Source organism: Ahaetulla prasina, chromosome 17 (assembly GCF_028640845.1).
Source record: "Ahaetulla prasina isolate Xishuangbanna chromosome 17, ASM2864084v1, whole genome shotgun sequence".
Taxonomy (NCBI): domain Eukaryota; kingdom Metazoa; phylum Chordata; class Lepidosauria; order Squamata; family Colubridae; genus Ahaetulla; species Ahaetulla prasina.
In genome coordinates this window covers 1,215,050-1,242,949 of record NC_080555.1, presented here as the reverse complement: position 1 = coordinate 1,242,949, position 27,900 = coordinate 1,215,050, and the positions used below count along the sequence as shown (strand labels likewise).

The window sequence follows — 27,900 nt, the reverse complement described above, 5'->3', positions numbered from 1 at the left end:
CCCGCGAGGGGAAGATGCACCAAAGAACGAACCAAGTTAATGCTAAACCGGCTTACGATGCTGAGCAAACCCGTTTCCTGGATCATTAAGATCGCCGACCTTTAAACACGGTAAAAGGCATTTGAGGGGATTAATAAATAAGCGTTTACTCCTTATCTAGGTTGCCAACCAAGCAGAATTTTTCGGCAATGAGTCACTCTAAAAATAAAGCCAAGTCTTTTTTTATTTTATTTTTTGACACAAACCAGGATTGTGAGGCGGTTTAAGACACAGGGGGGCTAAAAAACAGGCACTTCTTTTAAACACCATTCTTGCGTTTATTATTTCATAGATAAATATGTACAGACACACGAACGGGTTCTAAATTACAGGAATCGAATCTCCCTGGGCAAACGGAGATCCCAGCTTGGTGTGTTTTTATTTTGGGGAGAGAGTGAGGGGTCAAAATGGGTTTTAAAATATCGGGGAGGGATTCAGGGTTTCTCCAGGATGAAGGAGTCAGTGGGAAGAGCCTTGCTCAAAAAGGCAAAGAAGAAGGAAAGTATTTTTTTTAAAAAATTAAGCTTTATTCACTGGAAGAGCAGCCACTAATGCTCCTTTCCCCTTCTTCTCTCTCTCTACCCCAAAATAAGTTTACACAAGAACCAAAGCTATGAAATTGGGGTGGTCGGGAAGTTTAAAAAGGCACTGTCCTTTTTCTAAAATGAGCCCGCTGTTCACTCGCTCTATTTTCTTCTTCTGCAGTCACTCGTTTTTCTCTTCGATCCGGTAAAATTCCCGGCTTTTAGGGCCTGCGGGAGGCCTTCCTGCTTGTGCCAACACCCTCCCTTGGCATAGGAGCGGGTGAGGAACATGGGGGTGGACGAAGCGATAAAACGAGAGGCAGCGGCCGACATCCAGCGGGTCTGCGGTTGGCGCGATCTTCCCAGGCAAAAGTCGCGAATCCCCTTCATGTCTCCAAGACTCGGATGAGGGGCAAAGGTTTCGGTCCCGGAGGCTTGGTGAACCTTTTGCTGGAGGGAGGAAAAGAAAAGAGAAATGAAGGGAGGGAGGGAGGGAGGAGAAAGGCAGGGAGGGAAGAAGGAAAAGGAGAGAAGGGAGGAAGGAAGGAGGAAGGAAGAAGGAAGGGAGGATGAAGGAAGGAAGGAGGAAGGGAAGGAAGGGAGGAAGGGAGGAAAGAAAGAAAATTAGAGAAGGGGAAGGATGAAGGGAAGGAAGGAGAATTGGAGAAGGGGAGGGAAGGAAAGAAGGAAAATTAGAGAAGGGGAAGGATGAAGGGAAGGAAGGAAGGAAGGAGAATTGGAGAAGGGGAGGGAAGGAAGGAGAATTAGGGAAGGGGAAGGAGGAAGGGAAGGAAAGAAAATTAGAGAAGGGAGGATGAAGGAAGGAAGGGAAGGAAGGAGAATTGGAGAAGGGGAGGGAAGGAAGGAGAGAAGGAAGGGAAGAAAGAAAGGAAAGGAAAGGAGGAAGGAAAAGGAGAGAAGAGGAGAATTGGAGAAAGGGCAGGGAAGGAAGGAAAGAAGGAATAGAAAAGGAGGGAGGAAAAGGAGACATGGGGAAGAAGGAAGGAAGGGGAGGATGAGAAGAGGGGGAAGGAGGTGGGGAAGTAGATAGAAAAAAGCCGTTGTAGAAAGTGGAGTCGGCTTTCGAGAGCTTTGGTGCTCCCTGAGCTCGTTTTCCTGAAACGTTTCATGACCCAGCTAGGTAACCACATCAGTGCAAGGAAGGGCGAGCTTTGCAGGCTGTGAGTCGCTTGCCTAGGCAGGCAGCCCAACCCTCCCTCGTCCTGATGAGGTTACCTAGCTGGGTCACGAAACGTCTCCAGGCAAACCTTGCAAAAGTCAACTCCCTTGAGCTAGAAAAGGAGATCCCTGCCCTTCACCTGCCACCAAGCAGAAACCCCCCCAGACCGCCCCACACGAGGGCGGGCAGGCGTGCGTGTGCACATAAAGAATGACAACCTTTCATGCCAGCCGCATTCCTCATCCAGCCCAATGGCTCACCTGCTGACCGTCTCCGACTTGGACCGGATGCGGCTGTGGAAGGTCCCGGGGCTGGCCTGCTTTTCGATCAGGTGTTCCATGCGGTCGTGCATTTCCAGGTTCTTCTGTGCAGGAAAAGGAGAAGAAGAAGAAAAGGGATTTATGTTTGGCAAAAGTTCAGAAGCAGACGACACCAACAAGAAATAAATGCAGCAAGACAAGGAGCAAATCTATCAACGTTGTTTTCCGGCAAAGAGCCCAAACGCCGTTGCTGGTCTTTTAAGCTTTATGGGAGGGGCCAATCATCTCCTGGCCTTACTCCTCTTGTCTTTTGGCAGCTCTTCTCATGCGTGCATTAGGAACAGGCTCCTCCTGTTCCTCTGCCTCTCTGCTGTCAGCCTCTGGAGGCTCTGGAGTCCACACATCACTCCCGGATGGCCCTGGCCCCACCTCTGCCTCCAACGCAGAGCCCTCATCCGGGCCTTCCCCAGCCTCCAGGACTGGCCCACGTTCTTCCTCGGCCTCATCGGCGTCCGACTCAGTTGCCAGCTTGGCTGCTGGCGAACCACAACAATTTAGGGCGAAATTCCTCACCCCAGGAAGTGCAGAAGAGTAAAAACCTAAGTTCCCATTAAAAGGTCCCTTCCTTGATCGACTGAACTGCCTTCCAGGGGGTCCAATTTGCTGTAGAAAAGTTCCCACCCCAAAATCTGGGCTCAATCCATCAAGAACAGGCAACACCCCTGCACACGAAACACATTTTCTGACTCACAAATGGGATAATGGTGTTGTGTGTGTGTCTCTAGATTCCAACAGTTCCCAAACATTCCACCAGGGGGCAGCAGAGCACAGTTTTGCAAAACACTCCCTCCCCATTCTGGATTTCCGTGGGGAGGAGGGTCCCGCAGGATAATCCAAAACGCTTAGAAAAGATTCTAGTCCTCACTGTTCCGGGCACGGAGCACCGTGCACAACTGCCGCGCAAGGGTATGGACAGTCCCTCCACCCACCTCATCCTTTGTCCCCCGCCCCCTTTTGAACCTAGTCCAGGGGTCAGCAACCTTAAACACTCAAAAGACCTACAGGAAAAAAAACACCCTGGGAGCAACAAAACCTGGGTGGGCGTGGCCAAGTCGATGTCACTCACTCCCACCCAGTCACATGACCATGTAGCCACGCCTACCCAGCCGCAAAACTATTCTCTGTGTCAGAGGTCTCCAACCTTGGGAACTTTTAAGCCTGGCGGACTTCAACTCCCAGAATTCCCCAGCCAGCATTTACGCGTAAGGCAGCCTTCACTTCCTGCTGTTTTGGGCTGGAGTCCAAAAAAGAAATAAGAGGGGCGGGGCGAAGCAGTGATAGGACAGGGAGCCGCGGCAGAGGGCCGAAAGAGCCGCTTGTGGCTCTGGAGCCGCAGGTTGCCGACCCCTGATCTATAGTCAGTGTCACAAAGTAAGAACTGGCTCCTCACCTCGGCTTCCAGATACGCTACCCGCTCCTTGAGCTCGTGAATGATGGCATCCTTCGACTGGATCACCGTCTTGGAGTTCTGCAGCTGAAGGGGAAAGACCCGAATTCGGATTCAGTCCTGTGTCCATCCCCAACCGGACGCCCCCTCGGATAAACCCCCCCCCATCAGTCCTCGGCCGCCAGACCAACCTGCTCGATCATCTGCCGGACTTTCCGCTGTTGACTCTTCAGCATGTCGTCCAGGTGGTGGATCTTCTCACGGAGACCGGCCACCTCCTTCTCTAACTTGGCCGACCTGCGACGGGGAAAAACGGGAAACCGAACGGCGTTGGCGGGTTTGCCAAGTCGGGTTCCCGGGGCTCGGCTGCCGAGGGAAGCAGGGCGCTGGATGTGTGTATTTTGGGGCCCGCCCCAGCCCGAGGCTCCGCGGCGGCCTCACCTTTCCTGCTCGGCTGCCTTGTCCTTCTCCGAGCTCCGCAGGTCTTCCAGCTGCATTTCGCCGTCTCGCACTTTCTGCAAGAGGATCTGGTGCTCCTGCGGGAGGAGGAAGAGGAAGGTGGGGTGGGACGGATGGCGAGGCTGAGCCGGAAGGTGGGAGAGATGCTCTCTCCAAATGCACAAGTCGGTTCCCCCAAAGACACTTGTTCCCGCTTGGTTATCCTGCTTGGCAGTTCTGCACACCCCCAAACTGGCCTATTTGCACCCTGAGTAATCCAGCAACGATCTCGACGGGCTCACAGCCTCCAGGATGCAAGACTGTCCCTTCCTCCCTGTCGCCCTGGACTACAGTTCCCATCCCTGGAAGGGGGCAGAAGCTCCGTTCCATGAGAGAAAGGCCCTTCCTGGGCACAAGGGAAAACTCTTCCCTGGGTAGAATGGAAAAAGGAGGAAGAGGAGGAGAAGGAGGAGGAGAAGGATTATTGGTGCTTGGTGCTCTCTGAGCTTGGTTATTTGCTTGCAGAATTTCATGACCCAACTAGGCAACTTTATCAGTGCTAGAAAAGAGTGGGGTTTCTGGAGGGGAGGGGGGGAGGAAGGGAGGGAGGAAGGAAGGAAGGAAGGAAGGAAGGAAGGAAGGAAGGAAGGAAGGAAGGAAGGAAGGAAGGAAGGAAGGAAGAAAAAAGGAAGAAGGAGAAGTCTGAAATGGTGTAGGATTTCCTGTCTGGGCAGTGGGTTGAACTAGAAGACCTCCAAGGTCCCTTCTGACATGTTATTATGAGAAAAGAAGAAGAAAAGAAAGGAAAAGGAGATAAAGGAGATAGATTGGGGGAGGGGGGTAGGAGGAAGGAATAAATGAGAAAGGAAAAGAAAGAAGGAACAACAAAAAAGGAAGAGGAGATGAAGGAGGGAGGGAGGAAAAGGAAGAAAGGAAGAAGAAGGAAAAAGGAAGGGGGAAAAAAAGAAAGGAAGATGAGATGGAGGAGGAGGAGGAATATTTACCTTTTCCATGCCGGTGAGGAGCCGTTGCAATTCTTCCAATTTAAGGTCCTTCATTTCCAGTTCTGTTTCGGCTTTCCGGAGGGCGATCCCTGAATGTTCCGCTTCCCTCCGATAATGCGAGATGGACGTCTGAATACAAGAGGAAAATCTGGATTTAACACTCTCCCTGACCAGTTACAAACCCAGGATAATGCATATTCTTATTCTATTGCAAGAAATTCCATTTGCAACCCAATTTTTTGCTCATCAGGCTCACCTACCTCATAGGCCGCGCGGTCGGACTGATGCCTCTTCTCGGCCTCCTGAAGTTTTGAAAAGAGTCTCTTGGTCGTCTCGCGCATGACAGAACTGTCCTCGGTGGGGTAGGTGGGTTCGTCCTAAGCGCAGAGAAGGGGGGGTTTAATCCCGGGGGTGGAAAACCCCACTGGCTCAACACACGAGGCAGCTCAGAAAGAGGTTTTAATTATCCATTTGAATAACGGCAGTATAGTACAGGTAGTACCTCGATTTACGAAATCATCTTCTTTTAACGACCCCATAATCCCTTGTGAGGTGGAGTCTGGGCAACTGAATGGAGCTAGCAGAGTGTTTTAATGGCCCGTTGCCTTTCCTTTCACCAGTGCGGAGTTTTGTTCATCAGATATATTTCTCAGTGTGCCCAGAGAGAGAAATATCTGCCTCTACCTAGGATTGAACTCACAGCCTCCCGATTGTGAGGCGAGAGCTCCACCTCTGTATCTGCTGAACAAAACTCCACACTGGCGACAGGAAGGGCATCTGGCCAGTAAAACCCTCTGCTAGCTCCATTCAGCTGTCCAGACTCCACCACGCCAGGGATTATGGGGTCATTAAAAGATGATGGTGGTGGACCAATAAGCTTAAAAACCGTGCACCAATATTAGAATAAAAAACAGGGAAAGCCAAGAATTAAAAAAAAAATAACGAAAATTTAAAAAATCCGGGCACTGACCTGGCTTATGGATACGGTGCGGTACGTCACTGTCCGAAGAGGCTGGAAGCCGTTTGACTTATTGGGGGGAAACTGCCGTTATCAGAAATGGAGGAGGAGGAAGAAGACAGATAAAGATGCAATTAAGCGTGGCACCCACCAAGGCCACCGATCCATTCTCTCGAAAAACAGGGTGCTGAGTTTACCCAGGGAGACACGGTGAGGGGACCCCACCTGCCATCCCCCCGATTCTGAAGTTACGGCCACCCCTTTCCGGAGCCGTTGGGCGCGGTGCGTGTGCGACTGTGCCAAGAAACACAACGCAGAGACAGAGTCAACAAGGCCGTGCCAACCAACCGAACATCTGGGCACGGCTGGGCGAAGGAGTGAATGAGCCGGCTAAGCAGGCTGGGTTTTGGTGCCAGGGAGACGCAAAAGCATCTCCTGCCAAGCTGGGATGGGGGGGAGGGGGAATTCTCTTTTCTGGGCGAAGCTGGAGGGCTTGGCAACTCGACCCAGGCTGTCGAAGTAAGCATGGTTTTGTGGAGGCGGGCAGGAATAAAAACCTGTCTTTTTGTGCCAAAAAAACACACACACCAAAAAACAACAACCCCCAAGCGATTTTAGGTGGGCAAACTTCAATCCCCTGGGAAGGGAAGTAGTTTAACGGGCACTTCAATGCAAAATTTAAAGGCTGGCTGCAAGAGGACGAAAGAAGGACATTTTCCAGCAAGATTTGATGGGGTGGGGAAGCAGCCAAAACGACAAGCAAACTTTTGCAAGGGCCACAAAGAAGAGGGGAGGGTGTGTGTGTGTGTGTGTGTATGTACACCTCTTCTCCAAAGCAGCTGAAGGCAGGAGGAGAAGAAACGACAAACGGATGGAAACTAACCAAGGAGAGAAGCAGCAACCTGGAATCCAGGAGAAAGTTCCTACACCGTGAGGGCAGTTAACCAGTGGAACCCCTTGCCACTAGAATTTGTGGCTGCTCCATCACTGGACGGTTTTTAAGAAGAACCGTTTGTGTGAGACGATACGGGGCCCTGAAGGCACCCAAAGTGACACGCCAAGCCATGTTGCCCGGCACGCACAGCCTTGCCTGTTTGTCTTACGGGTTTCTGGCGCGCGACAATCAGCTGTCCTTCAGGTGCGCAGAAGTGCCGAAAACCGGTGTGCGCCTGCGCACTGGCCAGCTGATTGTCAGGTGTGCATGGGCGCCAGAACCCAAAAGTTCGGTTTTTCCGCAGCGCGGCCCCAACGAGCATCTGCACCGTTTCTATGCAACCTGTTCGCCATCATTGATGTAGGGTCTTCTGCTTGACTGGGGGGCTGGACCACTAGAAGACCTCGGAGGTCTCTTCCAACTCTCTTATGTTCTGTTTTGGTTCTGATTTTTGTTCAGTTTCTCCATCGGGGTGACATAAATTTTATTTTTTGTTTTTTTTAACCAGCAGGCCAGGACAAGTTTGCAAACTTGATCCAAGCAACCGAGGGAAGAAAAGTTTAGATTTCCCATCCACCCCCACCACAAAAAAAAAAAAATAACCCCTGTCAGCTTCTATTGGCAGCCGGCCTCTCCCCATTTTGCCGGCTGGGGTGCCAGGACGAAAGCCGTCAATTACCTCCGGGTGACAGTTGTCGTTTGTCAACGGAGAGGAGCCGTTTTCGTGCTTCGCCCTGTCTTCTGCCCGGGCTTTTAGGTACACCTGAGTCATAACAGGAGAGAAATCACAACACCCGTTGGAGACAGAGAGAGAGAGAGGGAAGAGGGAAGGCCAAAAAGAAAGACCGGGCAAGGCCGATTTTTTTTTCCTGGGGTTGTGTCCACAATAGCGCACGAAAATTGGGATTAGGACATGGGAGGCAGGGAGCTTGGAAAAACACACACACACACCCTGCGCAGCTCTAAAAAGCAGGCTGCACCGGTTCTGTGAACCAAACCCCGGGGGCCGTTCAACACACACAAAGCCTTCCTTGCAGAATTGTCTCTTTTTGCTGGAGGTTTCGAAGGCGAAACTCCAGAGCAGGGGCCTCCAACCTTGGTCCCTTGAAGACTTGTGGACTTCAACTCCCAGAGTTCCTCAGAGTCAGCTTTGCTGGCTGAGGGACTCTGGGAGTTGAAGTCCACAAGTCTTAAAGGGACCAAGGTTGGAGATTCCTGCTTTGCTGGCTGAGGGACTCTGGGAGTTGAAGTCCACAAGTCTTCAAGGGACCAAGGTTGGAGACCCCTGTTCTAAAGCTTTGCTGGCTGAGGGACTCTGGGAGTTGAAGTCCACAAGTCTTCAAGGGACCAAGGTTGGAGACCCCTGTTCCAGAGCCAGCTGGAAGCCAGGAAAGAGGCAAAAAGAAAAAAAACTTCTGTTTTCTTCCTGCTTGTTTTTTTTTTTAAATTAAATGCAGGTAGTCCTTTATTTATTTAGTCGGGTTTTTTTTCCCCAGACTTAAAATCCATGGCAGCCATCGCGCCTCAGATCAAAATTTCGATGCCTGGCGGTCGCAGGGGTCCCGGGGGGTGGTGGTGGTGGTGGTTGTGTGATTCCTCCTTTTCCGACCTTCCAACAAGCAGGGTTGCTAACTTAACGACGGCAGTGATTCGCTTAACGGCTGTGGCGAGAAAGGCCGTAAAATGGGGGCAAAACTCACTTAATGAATGTCTTGCTTAGCGATGGAAATTTGGGGCTCCGTTGGGATCATTAAGTCGAGGACTACAGGGGTAGGTTAAATTGAGGTCCTTGGTGCCCTCTGAGCTTGCTTGTTTCCTTGCAGGCGTTTCATGACGGTAATGAGGTCGTTAGTGGTAGCACTGATGATGTTACCTAGTTGGGTCACGAAACGCCTGCAAGAAAACCAGCAAACTCAGAGAACATGGACCCACAGTCCTCCTGCCTCCTCCTCCTCTTTTTCTTCCTCCTTCCTCCTCCTCCTCATCTCAGCAATCCCCTCTCCTTCTAGCCCTGATGATGTTATCTAGTTGGGTCACGAAACGTCTACAAGAAAACCAGCAAACTCAAGAGCAGCACCTTCATTTCAGCCCCTGAGCTACGAATATTCTCCTTTATCGATCTATTAAAATTATTGGCTGCCCATCTCACTATCGAACAACTTTGACCCGATGGCAAGGGAAGGGTTAGGAGGTCTGGCACGTTCTCGTCACCCGGGAAGCCCCTCACCTTAATTATCTCCTCGTCCCCCTCGTTAGACTTGACGAACTCGGACGCCAGGCCGTGGCTGCTCGTGGGTCGGTTGGCCACCATGGCGAAGGCTCTCCCCACCGGCTGCAGCGAGAAGACACAGAGGAAGAGTTAAGGGGTGGGGGAGATAGAGAGGGGGGGGGGTTTCAAAGCCAGCAAAGACCCCAAAATGCACCCCTTTCCCACCCTCCAGGTTGGATTGAGCAAGGAACTCGTCCCGACTTTGTTTAGAGCAGGGGTGTCCAAACTTGGCCCTTTGGAGAGTGGTGGACTTCAACTCCCAGAATTCCCCAGCCAGCATGAGCTATAAATTTAAGCAAGTTGCTAGTTGGAGAATTTCTGGGAGTTGAAGTCCACCACTCTTCAAGGGGCCAAGTTTGGACATCCCTGGTTTAGAGCAACGGTGTCCGAGGCTCAGCCGCTTTAAGACTTGTGGACTTCAACTCCCAGAATTCCCCGAACTGAAGAATTCTGGGAGTTGGAAGTCCCACAAGTCTTAAAGGGGACCACCTTGACCGAGACGGGAGCTTTCCAGCTGCTGAAATTCTGCAAAAACAGAACCAACGTTGCAGAAACGGGGCTAGACTGATGTTCTGCCCCCCCACCTCAGTCCACGAGACCCTCCCCCTCCCTCTCTGAGTCACTCTCTGGCAGGGGGCCAGGCCGAATGGGGGCTGGAACCCCAACACCTACCTTGCAGGGCTGACCGGCGCATAGACTCACCTTTGGCTTAACTTGGTCTGGCCGGTCCCCCGGAAGGTCATTCTGAAGGGTCAGCCGTAAGACTTTGACGCTGTCCTGAAGTTACCATAAAGGGGGGGGGTTGAAAGAGAGGCAGTTAGCACCGTTTGGCTCATGCAAATGTATTCACGTTTATTTTATAATTATCGGCTGTTCCACTCAGGGGGCGTCTCTAAGCAGAAAGGGAAAATATTTCTCTAGTTGAGGTCCGGGAGAGGAAGCGAATGCAAAAAAGATAATTTCCCATGGCAAAGAGTTTGTCGCCAGTGGAGGGAAGAGACGGAGGAGAACCAGGACAAGATTAAAGATGATATTCAAATGACTGAAATTAGGCGCGGGAACCTCATTTCCCTATGCAAATGAGCTGCCTAGCATGCCAGGTGTCTCTCCCACCAGATGTTCCCATCCAACGCCGATGGATCCAGCAGCTTCCTACGACGCCGGCCACCCCTTGATTATGGCTAATGCAGGTAGTTCTCGACTTACAAGTTTGTTTAGTGACCGTTCAAAGTTACGACGTCACAGAGCAAAGAGACTTATGACGACCGTTTTTCACCATTAGCAACATCCCCGTGGTCATGTGATCAAAATTCGGATGCTTGGCAACTGGCTTCGACTTACGACGGCTGCAGTGTCCCGGGGTCCTGTGACACACACACCCTCTTTGGTGACCTTCTGACAAGCAAAGTTAACTTAGCCACGTAAATTTAGGGGCTTAACTGGGATCCTAAGTCGAGGACTAACTGTAAATTTTTGAAAGAGGATTTTACCCCATCGGCTTTGGGACGTTGCTTCTGGCAGGGGTCGTGACTCCCTGCAGCCTTGACCATCATCCTGCTGGGCCACATTAATTGTCAACCACACCAGCGACTCCCCCGTTGCGACTTCGGTAAAGCATGTTGACCTCCAGATGAGGAAGGGAAAAAAAAAATAACCCTCGTGCCCGTTTAAAACTACGCTCGAGCGGGCAGAGTCAGGTTTTCCTTATCCTCAGCCGTAATGGAATGACATCTTCCAAACGGCGTCATCGCCTCCGTATCTCCAGAAGCCATCAGGCAAACAAATAAAAGTTAACACGTGGGAACCTTGCCAAATATGGTAGCGGAAAAGGCAGCCAGCCAAGATCTGGCAGGTACAGGTGAGTCATTCCTATCGGCTCCCTGCCACGTTGGAGGTGTGGCAGCCGCTTGCAGGCCACAGCAAAGAGAAGGTGGAGGAAGAGGAGGAGGGTGAGGGGTGAACAGCTGGGGAAACCCCCCCCCCTTGATATGATATAGGGAGAACAGGGGTCACCCCAACTCCTGGAGAAATACCAAGGGATTCCTGGGAATTTGGAGGGCTGCTGGCAGAGCAAATTCAGATCAACTCTCTTGCAAACTTTTCCTGGTTTTACAACGCTCCCCTTGCAGGGTGGACTTTTGGCCACAGGGGGACCCATGCTCCCCTGCCATCCTTAGCCAGAAGGACCCGTAACAGTCTGAAACTGTGAAGGATTCCAGACATTTGTTAAGACCGTGTTTCTCAAACGTGGGCCCTTTAAGAAGCGTGGACTTCGACTCCCAGAATTCCTGGCTGGGGAATTCTGGGAGTTGAAGTCCGCACCTCTTTTAAAGGGGCCACATTTGAAAAAAAACACTGATTTAACACTGATTTTCTGCCCAGTTAATAACATTTTATTATTTAGGAGTAAATCCTTCCAACAGAGGTATAAAAAAAAATATAAGAAAAAAGGCAGATATTTTAATAAAATGTATTCTGTTCCAAGCATAATGGTCTGTGGTCAGGATGAAATACCCTCCTAAACAATTATGCAGCCTGCAGGCTCGATTCACGGGAGGCTGACTCAAGAGTAAGCCCCATTGAGGGTTTCCTATGTTAACCAGAGAGATCAAAATACGAGAAGTGGGTTTGTGGCGTAACCACTAATGTCGGGTTTTCTCCGCCGAAGGCCGAGAACAGCAGTGATTCTTTGGCTAAACTTTTACGGAATTCCCCACCCAGCATGAGTCCAAAGTTTCATCAAAGTTCTTTTCTGCTTGGAAACCATTTGTGGACGTTAGCCTGGAAACGGGGAGGGGGGGGGAATGAAAGTTTTGTGGGTCAGAATGAGTTTGTTCTCCGAGAAATGGGTTAAAATGCAGAATAATGATTATTATTTTTTTTCATATTACTGCCCTGAAAAAAATTGGATGTCACTCCTTCCTTTCCTCTTCCTTCCCTTCCTTTTCTTCCTCTTTCCTTTCCTTTCTTCTCTTCCTTCCTCCCTTTCTCTATTTCTTTTTCTTTTCTTTCTTTCTTTCCTCCCTCTTTCTTTTTCTTTCTTTTCTCATTCCTTCCTCTTTTCCTTTCTTTCCTTTTCCTTTCTCTTCTTTTCTTCCTTCTTTCCAGTGCAAATCTAAACCCTATCCATTCCTATCGGCAACGTAACAAAGATGCCACCAACAGACACCCTTCTGTACCCCCAAATGTCTTGGACATCTTATTATTCTTATTCTTCTAATTCCAATTTTTTTCCTCCAGAGATTCAAGCTTACATCCGGGTCTCCAATCCAAAGCAAGTGGAAGAAACCAGGTTTGACAAAGGTGGTGTCATGCCCCTGTCGGAATCTGAATCTGAACTGACAGAGAGTGAGAAGAGTGGATCCATTGGCTGTGGAAAAAAATGGGGAAGAGCAAAGTCGGGCTGGGAAGAGCAGGGGAGAGGTAGAACAAGGGTGAGGGGGTTCAGATGACGACCAAGGCCCACCCCTCCTCATCTTAGGCAGCGCAGGGAGGAAGGGAGAAGAGAGCAACGTGGGTTGTGTGGCTTACGAGGGAAGAAAGGGACCCGAGCCTCTTTACAAGGCACAGGTGCTGCTGGAGTTTAAAAGGAAAGGCAAATGAGAGGGGCATTTGTCAGGAACAAAAGCTGGTGTTTCTTTGAATCCTGGCATCCTCCGGACTGGCTTGATTTACTGCCGTGCTATTTTACTTGTGGAATTCCTTATTTTGCTTGCCCTGCCGGATTAATTACCTAGTCTTGCATTTGGATTTTTTGTTAGATGTTTTCTGCTTACAATGTTTGGGACTGAAGTATTGCCAGCCAAAGACTATTACAGGTTGGTGGAAGAGCTCTTTCTCCAGGCCGGAGAGTTGAAAGGGACATTGGGGGCACAGTTGGTGACAATAAAGGGACTCATATCGGTTCTCTGGCTGTGTTGCCTTTGTGTCAGGCCCCGGGTCATCACAGGTGGTTCGACTGACTGACAGCAAACTGGGGCCTTCACAGCCCCCACCCCCATCCCAAAACAAAAAACACAAGGAGCCAGTCCATAATTCCCTTCTCTCTCACACACACACCACACCCCCTTTCGCTGTTGTTGCACGCAGCAGCTAGCCAAGGCTAGCAATCTCGCTCTTCAAAACTGGCAAGACCACTTTTGCTTTCCATAAGAGCTGTCAAAAACACTTCTCTCGTCTACCCTTCGCAACTCCCTGCAACTCCCCGATAGGATCGGCGACAATAAATTCGGAGGAGGAAGAGGCTGTTCGAAAGAGCTGGCAAACCTTCCCACCCACCAACCACCCCCAGAGCTGTGTCGGTGTGTAAATTGGCCTCGTTTTTTTTCCCCCAAGCTAAAGGAAGTCCTTTTTCTCCTCGTCTGACCTCCTGCAGAAAGCCTATCGGCTCCATTTTGGTAAAGAGTTTTGGCCAGATGCCGGAGAAGAAAAACCAGCAGCATCCAAGAACACATTAAGTCAACACAATTAGGCCTTTTATCTCGTGGTGTTCTGGGAAGAATCAAAAACACGCCTCGATCCTTCTTGACGAGGCCTTTGCGATGGAGACGAGGATGTTCCAGAGAAGATCGCCAGAAATTTCCACTCAATGTAAGGCACACCCAAACTCTTCCCGTTTTTCCCACACACACTGCCACTGTGCATGCAGGAAAAAAAATGACAATAGAGGGTACCTTATCTTAACTGGACCACATGAGGGTAGAACATAGAATAATATGTTCTACTTATTAACCTTGGTCCCTTTAAGACTTGTGGACTTCAACTCCCTAGGCTTATTAACCTTGGTCCCTTTAAGACTTGTGGACTTCAACTCCCAGAGTTCCTCAGCCAGCTTTGCTGGCTGAGGGACTCTGGGAGTTGAAGTCCACAAGTCTTAAAGGAACCAAGCTTGGAGACCCCTGGACTAGTCCAACCCCTCCCCCAACTTAACCATATCATTCCAGACAAATGGTTGTCCAGTCTTGTCTTTGAAAGCCTCCGGGGATGGATGAAGCACCCGCAACTTCTGCAGGCAAGCTATTCCACCGGTCGATTAAGCAACATAAATATGATGGATAAATAAATAAATAAATTGGGAAGTCCAGCGGATAGGAAGGAAGTTAAAAGTAAAATTAATCAAGCCTAGGAGAGATGAGAACAGTTCCTTTGCTCCAAACCAGAAGCAGGAAAAATTCATGGTTGCAACTCCAAGTAAAATCATACCGTGTTTCCCCAAAAATAAGACCCTGTCTTATATTTTTTTTTGAACCCTGAAATAAGCGCTTGGCCTTATTTGCCATGCGCTCAAAAGCCCGATTGGGCTTATTATCCGGGGAGGTCTTATTCTGGGGGGGAAACAGGGTAGAAGAGACCTTGGAGGTCTTCTGGTCCAACCCGCCTCGCTCAAGGCAAAAGACCTTATAGACCATCCCGATCAAATGGTTGTTCGGTCTGCCTTTGAAAACCTTGAGTGACGGAGCACCAACAAGACTGCAAAGACCACAAAAGCAAGAAACTCAACAACCTTGAGTCGAACAGTAAATTACTGAGAAGTTTCCTCAAGAATGTTTACCCATCCATCAGCCAGATCAGAATCCGAGGTCTTCTTCTGAGATTAAAAGACATATGAGTTGTTTTCCCTTCCCTGGAGAATTATAAAGATAATTCTTGAGTTACATTCGGGGAAGATTCATAAAAAGCAGGAGTTATCAAGAGGGAAGGAAAGTCAAGGGCTAGGGTCTCTGGATGGCTCAGGAAATTGACTCACCATCCCAAAATTACTTGGAGAGAAGAAGCTTCATCAGATGTTGTTGGCCAACAAGAGATGTGGGAATTTTATCCAGTAGAATAGAATAGAATAGAATAGAATAGAATAGAATAGAATAGAATAGAATAGAATAGAATAGAATAGAATAGAAGAGAAGAGAAGAGACGAGAATAGAATAGAATAGAATAGAATAGAATAGAATAGAATAGAATAGAATAGAATAGAATAGAATAGAATAGAATAGAATTTTTATTGGATTGGACACACAAGGAATTTGTCTTGGTACATAGGCTCTCAGTGTATATAAAAGAAAAGATACGTTCATCAAGAATTCTAAGGTATAACACTTAATGATAGTCATAGGGTACAAATAAGCAATCAGGAAACAATCAATATCAATAAAAATCGTAATGTTACAAAGTAAGAACATGGTGCCTACAAGGCAATCGCTCTCGTGTCCCACAAGACTTCCATATAGATAGATAGATAGATAGATAGATAGATAGATAGATAGATAGATAGATAGATAGACATAGTTTAATTATAATTTTCAATTAACATATATGTGCTTTGTGAACAGCGTACTGAGTCAGTTGTTTACCTAATTAAAGTTTTCCCATCTTTTAATTTCTACTTCTATTATCCAACCATTAAAAAAAACCAAATCCCATTATTTGAAAATATTCTGCATCTTCCTTCTCTTTTATCTTTAATGTCAGTCTATCCATTCCTGCGCAATCTAGTAATTTTTTTAATTCAATCTTTATGGATTAGTCCTTGGGCCGTATCAAAGTGCAGAATTCCAGAAACAAACGATTACTAAAATTTGATATATATTTTTTTAATTTACATCATCTTCTCTCGGTGTTTGCTCGTTGTCCCGCAAAACTGTCAAAAACGGGGCAAAATCACGTTTTTAACCATTACCGGGAGTCCTCGACTTACGACACAATGACGACTAAATTTCTTTCCCTAAATAAGGGGGTTTCTTCAACGAGCCGTGTCCAATTTTACTGCCTTTATGTGCCGCGGCCGGTAAGCGAACCGCTGCAGTTCTTTAAGTGAAATATTGTGGTCGTTAAGTGAACCCAGCTTCCCTCATGGGTTTTGCTCGTCGGAATGCCAGCTGGGAAGGTCGCAAGTGGCGATCACACAACCCCGGGATGCTGCAGCCATCATAAACACGTTAATGATTGCCGAGCAGTGGTGCTATTCAGCCGGTTCTACCCGGTTTGGGCGAACCAGTAGCGGCGGCTGCAGGAGGCTCCGCCCACCCGCCCGGACGTCATCACGTCCCGTTTTTGATGGGTGCTTACAGTTATGATGCTCTGCGCCTGCGCAGAGGTGGCATGGTGCTCACATTTGCGAACCAGTAGCAAAGGTAAGTGAATTCCCCCCTCCCCTGTTGCCAAGTGACCGAATTCTAATCGTAGGACCATGGGGAGGATATGGCAGATGTAAGCCACTTTATTTCAGTGCCGTCGTAAGTCGAGGAACCAGGTGAATTTGTGATTTGTCTCAGTTCACAAGGGCCCGCAGAGAATCCTAAAATTTAGGGAGGAGGAGACAGGCTATACTTTTGCAAACCTTTCATAAACTGGGGAACTGGTTTATTTTGTGAGATAACAACTATAATTTTAAAATCCCCAGGTTGAACGTCTCTGCAAGAGAAGGCGCATATTAAAAAAAAAAAAATTCTACCCAAGGTTGTTGAAAGCCTTAACTCATCACCTCATTCTTTTTTTTTTAAGTTGTTCTTTCTCCTTTCATAATTGCAGCTAATAATTCTGGCCTATAACGAGTTGGATTATTCAGATTTTTTTAAAAAAAGTTTCTTTAAAAAAAAACAAAGCCTATAAAAACAGCTCAACCTTTATTGGACCCATAAATTTTTTATTTTCAAGCGTCCAACGCCTGGATCTGCGTGTCAGGCACCCATCAGGAGAAAAGAGCAAAAACTCTGTATATGTTCAGTTGTCGGTTTTTTTTTTTTACTTTGACAAGGAAAAATGAGGAAGAAGGAGGAGTGCCTGCAATTAAACCTAGAAAGAAGAGTCAGGAAAACAGAAGGTAAATTTTCTTGCCAAGTCCTAAGAAATCAGGAAATCGGGGATAAAGTTGAAGGCACCGACTGAGTCTGTAAATATTCCAAGAATCCGGGTGGAAAAATGCAGACGGCTGGGGAAAATAAAGGGGTGGGGGAGAAAGGAGAGACAGAGAAAAGCAACACCCACTACATTTTCAGGAGATGACACTACCCAGATATGCTTATCAGCCCCGGTTTTAAGGAGGGGCTGGAATTCTGCAATCTATCTTATCCGTGGGAGAAAATTTAATCAAGGCAGCCAGACCGATTTCTTCCAACTTCTAAGGAAAGAAAAAAAAAGAGCCAATTTTGGCATCTTTGTAAAGAAGAAGAGACGTTGAGAGTCCCGTCCTGCGTACAGGTAATCCTCGACTTATGACGGTTCGCTTAGTAACCGTCCAGAGTCACCGTGGCGCTGAAAAAAAGGGAATTATGACCATTTTTCACACAACGGTCGCACGGTCAAAATTCAGACCCTTGGCAACTGACTCGGATTTATGACGGTCACAGTGTGTGCGTCGTCCCCCCTCCCCCGCCGGGATCATGCGATCCCCCTTTTGTGACCTTCTGACCAGCAGTCCGTGGAGAAGCAAGATTCACTTAACAACTGTCTGATTTGCTTAACAACGGTGGCAAGAAAGATCGTAAAATCGGGCAAGATTCACCTAACGAATGTCTCGCTTAGCAACAGAAAATTTGGGGTCACAAGTCGAGGACTAAATGTAACTGGGATCCGTTGATTCTGCCTCACCCCAACTTTAATCCTAGCAACCAAATTGTGTCATTATTATTTTCCCTCTGAGCCAGGTGGGGGGTTTGTGAGTTTCACCTGGTGAGGTAGCGGCTTCAGAATTAATCATCTGTTATTTTATTTTTTTTCCAGAACTGTTTTTCTTTTGTCCTTGAATCAAAAGGTTGCAACTTGACACCTTGGATGCTAAGCCAGGCGGCTCAAACTTAATTTCCATTTAAGGGCAGGCTTTTTAAAAACTGCAGATATCTAGTTCATTTGCAATCCTCCTTTAACATTCTTCTCAGGTTTGTTGCAAAACTCAAAAACCTTCCCTGTTTTGAGCATCAATCTAGCGGGTTGCTTAAAAAAGTACTTCATTTTAAAAGAGAAATTAAACAGAGGGATGGTTTATAACATTCAATGAACCATTCCTGCCTGTGTTCATCCATGGGGGGGAAAAATCCATCTTTAATACAAAATGTGTTTAAGAGTGTCATATTTTTTTAAAAAAAAAACACCTTTGAAATAATTCAGGCACAATTAAATTATTTTACAAACCACAGACACATTAAAATAATATAATTAACAGACCTCAAATGGTATGAACTGCACCAAAAGAGCTATCTTTAATTTATAGAGTCCAGCTGCATCTAAACAGTTTGCCTGAATTATTGCCTGACCGCCATAGGGGTCTCATTTATTCAGGAATTATTTTATTTTACAGGGTCCTTCAGAGAGGGAGATGGGGGGGGGGGAAAGAGTTTAGATATGATAAAACGAATAATGTAAAAATAAATTTCCTTTGCTCTCCAGGCGGTCTACCGAATGGAAATATCTGTAGTAATTCAATAAAATTCAACCACAGGACTCCTCAATTTTCCAAACCCAGCCGGGGACCGGCGTGAGTTATCTGCACACACCCTGCCTGGAAATGCACACACAAACACACACAAATTCTCAGATGTTACGTAAAAAGACAGCTGCAGGACGCCTACCCATGCCTGCCTGCCACGGAGATCTGGATGTCTGAACCAACTGAGCAAGCCATCTATCATACTTTATTCCGAATTCTTTTCCCATTTTAAGACTCCAAAAGCAAATTTATCGGAGTCAGGTTTCCACACACACACACACACACTCCGAAAGGCTTCGCCACCAGATTCCAGATCCAGATTAATTTGGATCCAGAACCGACGCTGAAAAGGAAAAACAGAAGCAGCATTCCATGACGTTAAGTGAAGCACCCTTGAAATAAAGTTATGTGTGTGTTTGGTGGTGTTGTGTGTGTGTGTTTTTTTTTTTGTGGGGGTTTTTTTTTGCGGGTCTCTTTAACAATCCTCCTCAAGGTTTCAAGCCCACAACTTCCAGACAGCAGAATTTGGGGATCAAGGAATATTATCCTAAATAATATCCTAAACCATGATGCATTTCTTGGGATGGGTGGGGGGAAAGTTGGGGTCAATTCCAAGGAGAAAAATACACATTTTGCACGGGGAAAATGAGCAGCAAGCAGGAAAAAAAAGGCCATCCATCCATCCATCCCCCATCAATCAGAGGTATTGATGAATGATCAGGCTTGGTGCCAATGCTAAGCCAAAAAGCATGGTTTAAAGGCCCCCCCAAATGGGGTGCTATCTTTGAAACACCCCCACACACACACACAAACCCCAATTGCAAAAAAAGGGGGAGACGGAGAGCTTTTCCATAGGCAGGATTCCAACTCCCATAAGTCACAGCCGTCAGAGAAGCTCGGGGATTGTTCATGCAAAGCATCTTTTCCCGGGGGGAGGGGGAGAGAAGGAACTCTGCACATGGTCAGGGGCACTCTTGAGCCTCCAGGATGGGCCCTCGCCAGAAAAAAAAAAGGCAGCGGATTCCCTGCCTGGATCCACCCAGGAAATGGGTCCCTTTGGCGACTCTCCAGGCTGCACTGCAGACACATAAATTCAGGGAAGGTGGCAGCCGGCGCTGACTTGATCAAAATGAAATCAAAATAAAATCCGATTTTTGGACGCTCCCGAGCGGTCATTGAACACTGCAAGAGGAATCTGTCTCTATTGCAATATCCCCTATGCGTCTGGATGTATCTATATTGCAAAAGGTGCTTTGCTTTGCTTTGGGTGTTTCTACCTCCTTATCTGATGCACGTCACTTCCCAGGACTTTTTCACATGCCAAAAAACGGCGCTGCTTTTTTTTTGGGGGGGGGGGCAATTTTTGCTCTTTCCAAACCAAAAGCAAAAGAAATTTCGCCATGCAAACAAAAATAAATAAATGCAACGGTTAAAATGAAGCTGGTATTCGCCCCCCTCCCCCCCCCCGCCTCGCCCTCCCGGGAGCCCCGCCCGCACACGCTCGCTTACCGGCTGCTCGTCCGCCGGCTGCAGCTGCACCAACGTGCAAAGGCCGCGCGAAGCGCTCATGTCCGCCGCGACGCTCCGGCGCGAATGAGGCGGAGACCGCCACGCCCGCCGCTTATATACCTGCCACGCCCTTTCCTGACGCCGCCAGCGTTCCGAAATGCTCAAGCCACGCCTTTCTTTTCCACGCTAACGGCGGCTGGCCACGCCCTGCTGGAAGGTGGTTGGCCGGTTTCCTGGAGGCCTGGGTGGGGTGGGGTGGGGGAAGAGCCTCCTCGGCTCCGCCCTTCGAACCTCTGCTCCCGCGCATGCGCCTTGTCCTCTAGTAGTAGTCTATCTGAATTTTATTTAAATAACTTTAAGGAATTAGCAACGGTGTGAGTTTGGGGAGGGGCAAGGATGAAAATAGGAGAGGGAGGAGGTGTGAAAAAAAAAAAGGCAGCGGATTCCCCGCCTGGATCCACCCAGGAAATGGGTCCCTTTGGCGACTCTCCAGGCTGCACTGCAGACACATAAATTCAGGGAAGGTGGCAGCCGGCGCTGACTTGATCAAAATGAAATCAAAATAAAATCCGATTTTTGGACGCTCCCGAGCGGTCATTGAACACTGCAAGAGGAATCTGTCTCTATTGCAATATCCCCTATGCGTCTGGATGTATCTATATTGCAAAAGGTGCTTTGCTTTGCTTTGGGTGTTTCTACCTCCTTATCTGATGCACGTCACTTCCCAGGACTTTTTCACATGCCAAAAAACGGCGCTGCTTTTTTTTTGGGGGGGGGGGCAATTTTTGCTCTTTCCAAACCAAAAGCAAAAGAAATTTCGCCATGCAAACAAAAATAAATAAATGCAACGGTTAAAATGAAGCTGGTATTCGCCCCCCTCCCCCCCCCCGCCTCGCCCTCCCGGGAGCCCCGCCCGCACACGCTCGCTTACCGGCTGCTCGTCCGCCGGCTGCAGCTGCACCAACGTGCAAAGGCCGCGCGAAGCGCTCATGTCCGCCGCGACGCTCCGGCGCGAATGAGGCGGAGACCGCCACGCCCGCCGCTTATATACCTGCCACGCCCCTTTCCTGACGCCGCCAGCGTTCCGAAATGCTCCAAGCCACGCCTTTCTTTTTCCACGCTAACGGCGGCTGGCCACGCCCCTGCTGGAAGGTGGTTGGCCGGTTTCCTGGAGGCCTGGAGTGGGTGGGGGTGGGGGGGAAGAGCCTCCTCGGGCTCCGCCCCTTCGAACCTCTGCTCCCGCGCATGCGCCTTGTCCTCTAGTAGTAGTCTATCTGAATTTTATTTAAATAACTTTAAGGAATTAGCAACGGGTGTGAGTTTGGGGGGAGGGGGGGCAAGGATGAAAATAGGAGAGGGGAGGAGGTGTGAAAAAAAGAAAAAAAGAGACTGATCTGCTGGCTGATTTCCCCAATTCAGCTGCTGGACTACAGTGCCCATGGTCCACAGCCAGCCAGGGGGGGGGCTGTGAATAATGGGAGCTGGAGTGAAGCTGCGCTGCCTGCCATGGGCCGTTTATTTATTTATCTATCTATCTATCTATCTATCTATCTATTTATTCATCCATCTGCTCCAGCCTCTACCAACTTTAATTAGGAGCGGTCCTTGCATTGGATGGATTTGTTTGTATTTATTGGATTTGATTAAATAGGATCCATTTTTATTATTGCTTCAAAATAATGGAGCCAAGGCAAGGTAACCCATGCATTTAAAGTTACAAAAACGCCCGGATGTTAAGGGCGGGGAGAAGGATAAGGGGGAAAATAAATAAAAAAATAAAAATAATAACAGCAGTGCCAAAAATGGGAAATCCTAATTAAAGCCCTTTTTTAAAAAAAGACTCCTTCCTGCCTGTCCATCATCATGTCAAAATTGTGTCAAAAAGCATCACAACCCACCAACGGAAACCCCTAAGGTGAATTTCCCCCAGGGGGTTATTGAGAGCGGATAGGTGTGGTTGTGCTGCCCAGAACTGCAGGTGTTTTCAAATTTTATTGCTTTTTCCATAAAATGTCAGCCTCGACGCCATTTCCTGTGCTGTCTAGAACAACAACAATAAAGCACCTTTTGCAGGAATAACAATAATTTCTTAAAAATCCTTCGCCACCCAATTCTCGGTGACTTATTATTAACATCGGGTCCTAAGGCTGGTTAAGAAAGGCCCAGAGTTCAATCCCATTCAGCTGAATTGGGCAGCAATATAAATGGAATAAAAGGGAATTAAATTTTATTTTAAAAAGCTCCCTTGGAACGAGTGGGTTTTTTTTTCCCCCAACCTTGGCTGTTTTGAAACAGGTGGACTTCAGCTTCCAGAATTCCATGCTGTCTAGGGAATTCTGGGAATCAAAGTCCACCTGTTGTAAAGCTACCAGGGGCTTAAACACTGGTTTAAGCCGTGCAGGGAGATTAAAAAAAGCATTTCCATATGGAAGAATTACGTACACATGAAAACAGAAACCTAATGGTCTCTGAGCATGGACAAAGTGCATTTGACCATGCCAGGAGAGCAATTCTCTCTCAACTTTCCTCTAGTCTACCAAGCGTTAGCAATCTTAGCAGCTTTAAAATGGGTGGACTGGACTTCAACTCCCAGAATTCCTTGCCGGCTGGGAAACTGGGAGTTGCAGTCCATGAAAGCAAGCTGGCTGGGGAATTCTGGGAGTTGTAGTTTCTCCCCCCCCCATGTTAAAACTACCAAAGTTGAGAAATTTTGCAGTCTCAACGTTCAGAAGGACGATGCCAAAAATGTTCTTGGTTCTCACTGAGCTGGATGATAGATTTGCGTAAACATCACCTCCATGCAGACCAAGTTGAAGAGGCCAACAAAGGAGCAAGTCCTCAGGGAGGCGAGAAAAAAATGGGGAGAGGGCTTGTGTTTTCCTGGGCTTGTTTTTCCGCTCCGGTTGAAGCAGCACCTGTTAAATCCACCCTCTGGGCTTGCGAAGAAGATGGGTTGCCAGCCAAATTACAGGGATCCCTCTGCCAAAATCTCCCCGTTGCAGAAAACAGATCCTAGTTTCTGCTCCATCTCTTGGAGGGGGAGAGAAAAAATCTTCCCCCCCCCCCAAGCTCAACTCCACCCTCTGGTCTGATGCCAGCCTTAAAATTGAGTTTTCCAAACATTTGCTCCCACAAACAATATAAAAACACACCCTTAATGGTTTGGCTGAGTTCTCACTGCGGCTTGTAAACCTAGGTTTGTGGTTCAGTGGGGGACACGCCCAGCCCCCTGGCAACCGAGGCATCAAACCCAGTTTGGGGTGACCTGCGAAGCCAATCCTGGCTGTTCAAACACAGCTGCTCTGCCCTCCAACACTGGGGAAAGTGGTAACGATTATTTTGCGCATGGGTAGAGTTTGGGCACAGTCTAAACCAGGGTTCTCCAACCTTGGTCCCTTTAAGACTTGTGGACTTCAACTCCCAGAGTTCAGCAAAGCTTTGCTGGCTGAGGACTCTGGGAGTTGAAGTCCACAAGCATGGTGTCAAACTTGGTCCTTTAAGACTTTTGGACTTCAACTCCCAGAGTCCTCAGCCAGCAAAGCTGGCTGAGGAACTCTTGCTAAGCAAAACAGTTGTTAACCGAGTTATTTAAGATGGATTTCACCATCTTTTTCTCTCTTTTTTGCCACCGTTGTTAAGTGAACCACGCAGACATTAAGCGAATCCGGCTTCCCCGCCGATGTCGCTCGTCAAAAGCTTGCTTCAACCATCATAAATGCAGAGGGACCGTTCAAAGAACAATGGCAACGGAAAAACGGACCGTGTTTCACACTTAACGACCGTGGTCAAAATTCGGGATGCTTGGCAACTGACTCACATTTGTGACGGTTGCAGGGTCACGGGGAAGCGAGGTTCACTCAACCACCTTGTTAACGAGTTTAACAAGCGCAGCGACTTGCTTACCAACGGTAGCAAGGAAGGGGATAAAAGGGAGCCAAATTCACTTAACCACCGTCTGCCGTAGCAACTGAAATTTAACCTCCATTGCGGTCGTAAGTGGAGGGCTACCTGGAAAGCCACTGAACGACACCACGGGGGCTTCCTACGACGCGTAAATCCAGCTACTCGCTCCCTCAACGGCTGCCGTTGGTTCTCTCCTTCTCGCTTTTAATTTTTCCCACCGCCGGGCACGCCGGAGGCTGCCAACGCGTTGACCTATTTGGGATTTGGCTGCTTCTACGCCAAGGTGAGGCGAGAGCTTCGCTGATAAAGCTGCACTTTGCAACCGTGGAAGAAACAACCTGCCTGACGGGTCCAACTGGATTCTGTCGGTGTGCGTGTGCACAAAAGTGCGTCGTTTTTGTTGTGCTCGCGAACGGCTCGGTGCACGTCGAGCGGAACGACGGGCATCCAAACGGTTTTTTTTTAAAAAAAATGGAGAAATATCGGACGCCACCAAGATGCTTTTCCCTCCTTTCCCATCGCTCACGGGGCTTCGTCAGCAAACACGGCTGAATTTTCTTTCCAAAGGGATCAAAATTGGTTTTCTCCAAAGATTTTGGGTCCTCCATTGAGGCATCCGAACACATCGGAATTGTTGGCTGTAATAAACTGGGCTATAATTTTTCATCTATCTATCTATCTATCTATCTATCTATCTATCTATCTATCTATCTATCTATCTATCCATCCATCCAACTCCCTTTTCTATTATATTTTAATCTCTCTCTCTCTCTCTCTCCATCTATCTATATCCTGTCTATATCCTATCTATCCATCCATCCATTGTATCTATCTATCTATATCCTATCTATGTGTCTGTCCGTCCATCCATCCTCTATATCTATCGATTGATCATTCAATCGATCGATCTATCTATCTATATCTATCCATCCTCTATCTATCTATCTATCTATCTATCTATCTATCTATCTATCTATCTATCTATCTATCTATCTAATCTATCATCTCTCTCTCTATTGATCTATCTATCCATCCTCTATATCTATCTACCTACCTACCTACCTACACACTTATTAATGGAGCCTCGTGAGTAAGGGAGGCTTGACAGTATTTTTCCTTTAATTGTTGGGATTTTAGCCAAATAAGCATAAAAACAACAAGAGTCAGAGGGACCTTGGAGGTCTTCTAGTCTAACCCCCTGCTCAAGCAGGAAACCATTTCAGACAAACGGCAGGAGTCCTGGTATTATTTCACACAAATGGTTGTCTAAACTCTTCTGGCGTTTCCCCCCCCCCCCCAGCCTTTTTCCACGATATTTGAAAAACAGCTTGGCAGTTCTGCCAAAATGCAGATTTATTTGCATTAACCGAGGAGGAATGGAATAAATGTCAGGCAAATTAGCCCGCCACGAACGTTTAAATCAGCTACTCTCACACGGTAGCGGATGTGAATAACAACCAGCATCTGTTTTCTCTCTGGAAAAACGTGGGTTGTGACAATCGAAGCACAACAACAACAACTGAAAGGCCGTTGTGTCGTTGTTTATTTTCCTTTCAGAGATGTTGTAACAGTAGCCGGGAAGAGTTTGAAAACTCGTAATTCCATTTACGGAGGGTATTTTCATCAGTTAGGCTGCCCGACCAACCTGCCTGGGGTGTCGTTTCTCCAACCAGATGGGGGAATTGCAACGACATTTTGGCAATACGCGAGCAGGGCGTTTTTCTCACCGCGCATCAAGGGAGAAAACAGCCAGAAGGATTTGGAAATCAAAAGATACGGAGCGAGAAACTCTGCTGGGTCGGGACTTTGGGGATCGTCTGCACTGCTAGAGGAGGCTCCGTTTAGGATCAAACACCCATCCGGGAAAACAAGGGAAGAACAAGCCCGTTGAGACACCAACAAAAAGCACAACAACACAAGAAATGAGATGCACCGTAATTATTTGAATAATTCCATATATATTTTTTCCGTCTTGGCCCCGTACAGGCCGGGCCGAGCAGAGAGGCTGCCAGCTGCCGACTCTGGTGCCAGAAAAAAACACACACACACACACACAGAGTCTCTCTCTTTCTCCATGGATGCCGGGTTTGAAACTCACCTGGATACACCACCATTTGTTGTTCTCGTCCCCGGCAGGACCGGCGAAGGGGGGTCCTGGTGGGTTCCCCAAGGCCCCAGCTGGCAGGGAGAACCTCCTGGACTGTGCCCAGAGCTCCTTGCCTTCTGCGGGGTTGGGGCCTTCCGTGCACCACCATCGTCTCACCTGCCCGCCGAAGCTGCCCAGCCGGTCCTGCCGCCACTTCTCCATCCCTGCGCATCAAGGTGTGTCGCGCTGCTGCCTCCTCCTCCTCCTCCTCTTCTTGAGGATGCTGTAATTGCTACGTTCCTGAGCGGTGAGCTCATCCCGGCCGCAGCAGCTCAGCTGCCCTCCTCCTCCTCCTCCTTCTCCTCCTGCACCTGTTTGCCCAGCAGGAACCAGTGGCTGGAGCAGCTGGTTGGGCTCTCCAAACTGGGCAGAGATGCCCACCCACCCCCCTTCCGGGGAATTAAGGAAGGAGCACAATTAACACTTGCAACTTGTTTGCAAGAAAGGGCCGCCAACATGGGGTTGTCCTCTCAGCGGAGCGGGTGGGGGGGAGAACTGTCCAAGTACAGAATGGTAGGGCATTTCAAGGGTTAAATGGAGCCTCCCTGTACAGGGGCAGAGTATCTGTGAAGTGCCAGGAGGTGGAATTGAGCACTGGGGGTTGGATTTCCATCCTAAAACATGACCCAAAAGTAAGGGGTTTGTGTGTGTGCGCCATGGATAAATAGCTTGGGTTTTTTGGGGGGCTAATTCCCTATGAAAGTAGTCCTCGATTTACAACAGTCCATTTAGTGACCGTTTGAAGTTATAACAGCGCTGAAAAGAGAGACTTAGGACCGTTTTTCACACTTACGACCTCAAAAAAGTGACTTGTGGCCATTTCTCACACTTACGACCATTGCCGCTTCCCCAGGGTCACGTGATGCTTTGGCACCTGACTGGCATTTCTGACGGTTGCAGGGTCACGTGATTCGCGACCTTCAGACAAGCAGAGTCAGTGGGGGGAGGGGGAGCCGGATTCGCTTAATAGGCATGTGACTCACTCAACAGCTGCCGTGGTTTGCTCAACAACCGTGGTGAGAAAGGTTGTAAAATGGAGTGGGGGGGGGAGGGAAATCACTTAGCTGTCTTGGTTTATTTTGGGCTCAGTCATGGTCACGAGTCAAGGACTACTGCAGACTGCTCCTGCCCATGGGGGTTCCACTCAAGCCAAGGGGAGGAAGACGCGGTCTCCCCCAATTTTTTCCCACCTTGGGCTCAAAGCAGAGGCGGGCTTCCACATAATTTTACAACCGGTTTGCCGCACACCAAAAATGTGAGCACGCGGGGCTTGCACGCATGGGCATGACTTAGAAAACGTGGCTAAATAGGACGGCATAGTTTGCTACCGGTTCGCTCGTGCAGGCGGACGGGTGGGCGGAGCCTCCCGACCTGGCCGCTACCAGTTCGCCCGATCCGGGGAGAACCGGTAGCAACCCATCGCTGGCACCGGGACGAGGGGGGTGATGGCGGTCACCACAACTGGTTCGTCTGAAGCGGTACGAACCGGCTGAATGCCACAACTGGCTCAAAGTGGGGGGGGGATCCTTCGGAGGGATGGGCAGAAGGAAACAGGGCGGCTGCGGAGAGAGGGAGGAGGAGAGAATTAAAGGGGTGATTTGAATCCTCCGGGCAGCTTCTTCTCCTTTGGCTGAGTCACAGCGACTGATAACTGGGTTAGAGGAGGAAGGAGCCGATTTTGCTGAACCATGGAAGGAGTTTTTCTCTCTTATCACCACTTGGGCGAGGCTGGCAGAGAAGGGAAACCCAGGAAGCGCCCGGGAGCACCTTGGCTGACCGACCCGTCTGGGGAAAAGCAGATTAAAAGCTTAAAATAAAAACTGGGGCTGGGCCAAGGGCGCCTCTCTTTTTTTTTCCTTTTTCTTTTTTAA

The 27,900-nt window shown here is 48.5% G+C and overlaps 1 protein-coding gene across 2 annotated transcripts; it reads right to left on the bottom strand.

Annotated features, from left to right (window-relative positions):
• Positions 1-210: 210 nt before the first annotated feature.
• TUFT1 (tuftelin 1) lies at positions 211-26,210 on the bottom strand. 2 transcript variants are annotated; one of them, XM_058160373.1, is made up of 12 exons: positions 25,982-26,210; positions 9,756-9,830; positions 9,012-9,116; positions 7,464-7,547; positions 5,863-5,934; positions 5,153-5,269; positions 4,893-5,021; positions 3,892-3,986; positions 3,642-3,747; positions 3,454-3,537; positions 2,004-2,104; positions 211-1,013 (listed from the first exon to the last, which is right to left on the bottom strand). In XM_058160373.1, the coding sequence occupies exons 1-12, from the start codon at positions 26,189-26,191 to the stop codon at positions 950-952; spliced, it is 1,242 nt and encodes a 413-aa protein (XP_058016356.1). In that variant the 5' UTR covers positions 26,192-26,210; the 3' UTR covers positions 211-949. The 2 variants fall into 2 exon arrangements, with proteins under 2 accessions (XP_058016356.1, XP_058016357.1); XM_058160374.1 differs by lacking the exon at positions 25,982-26,210 and adding an exon at positions 19,981-20,097.
• Between the last annotated feature and the right edge of the window lie 1,690 nt (positions 26,211-27,900).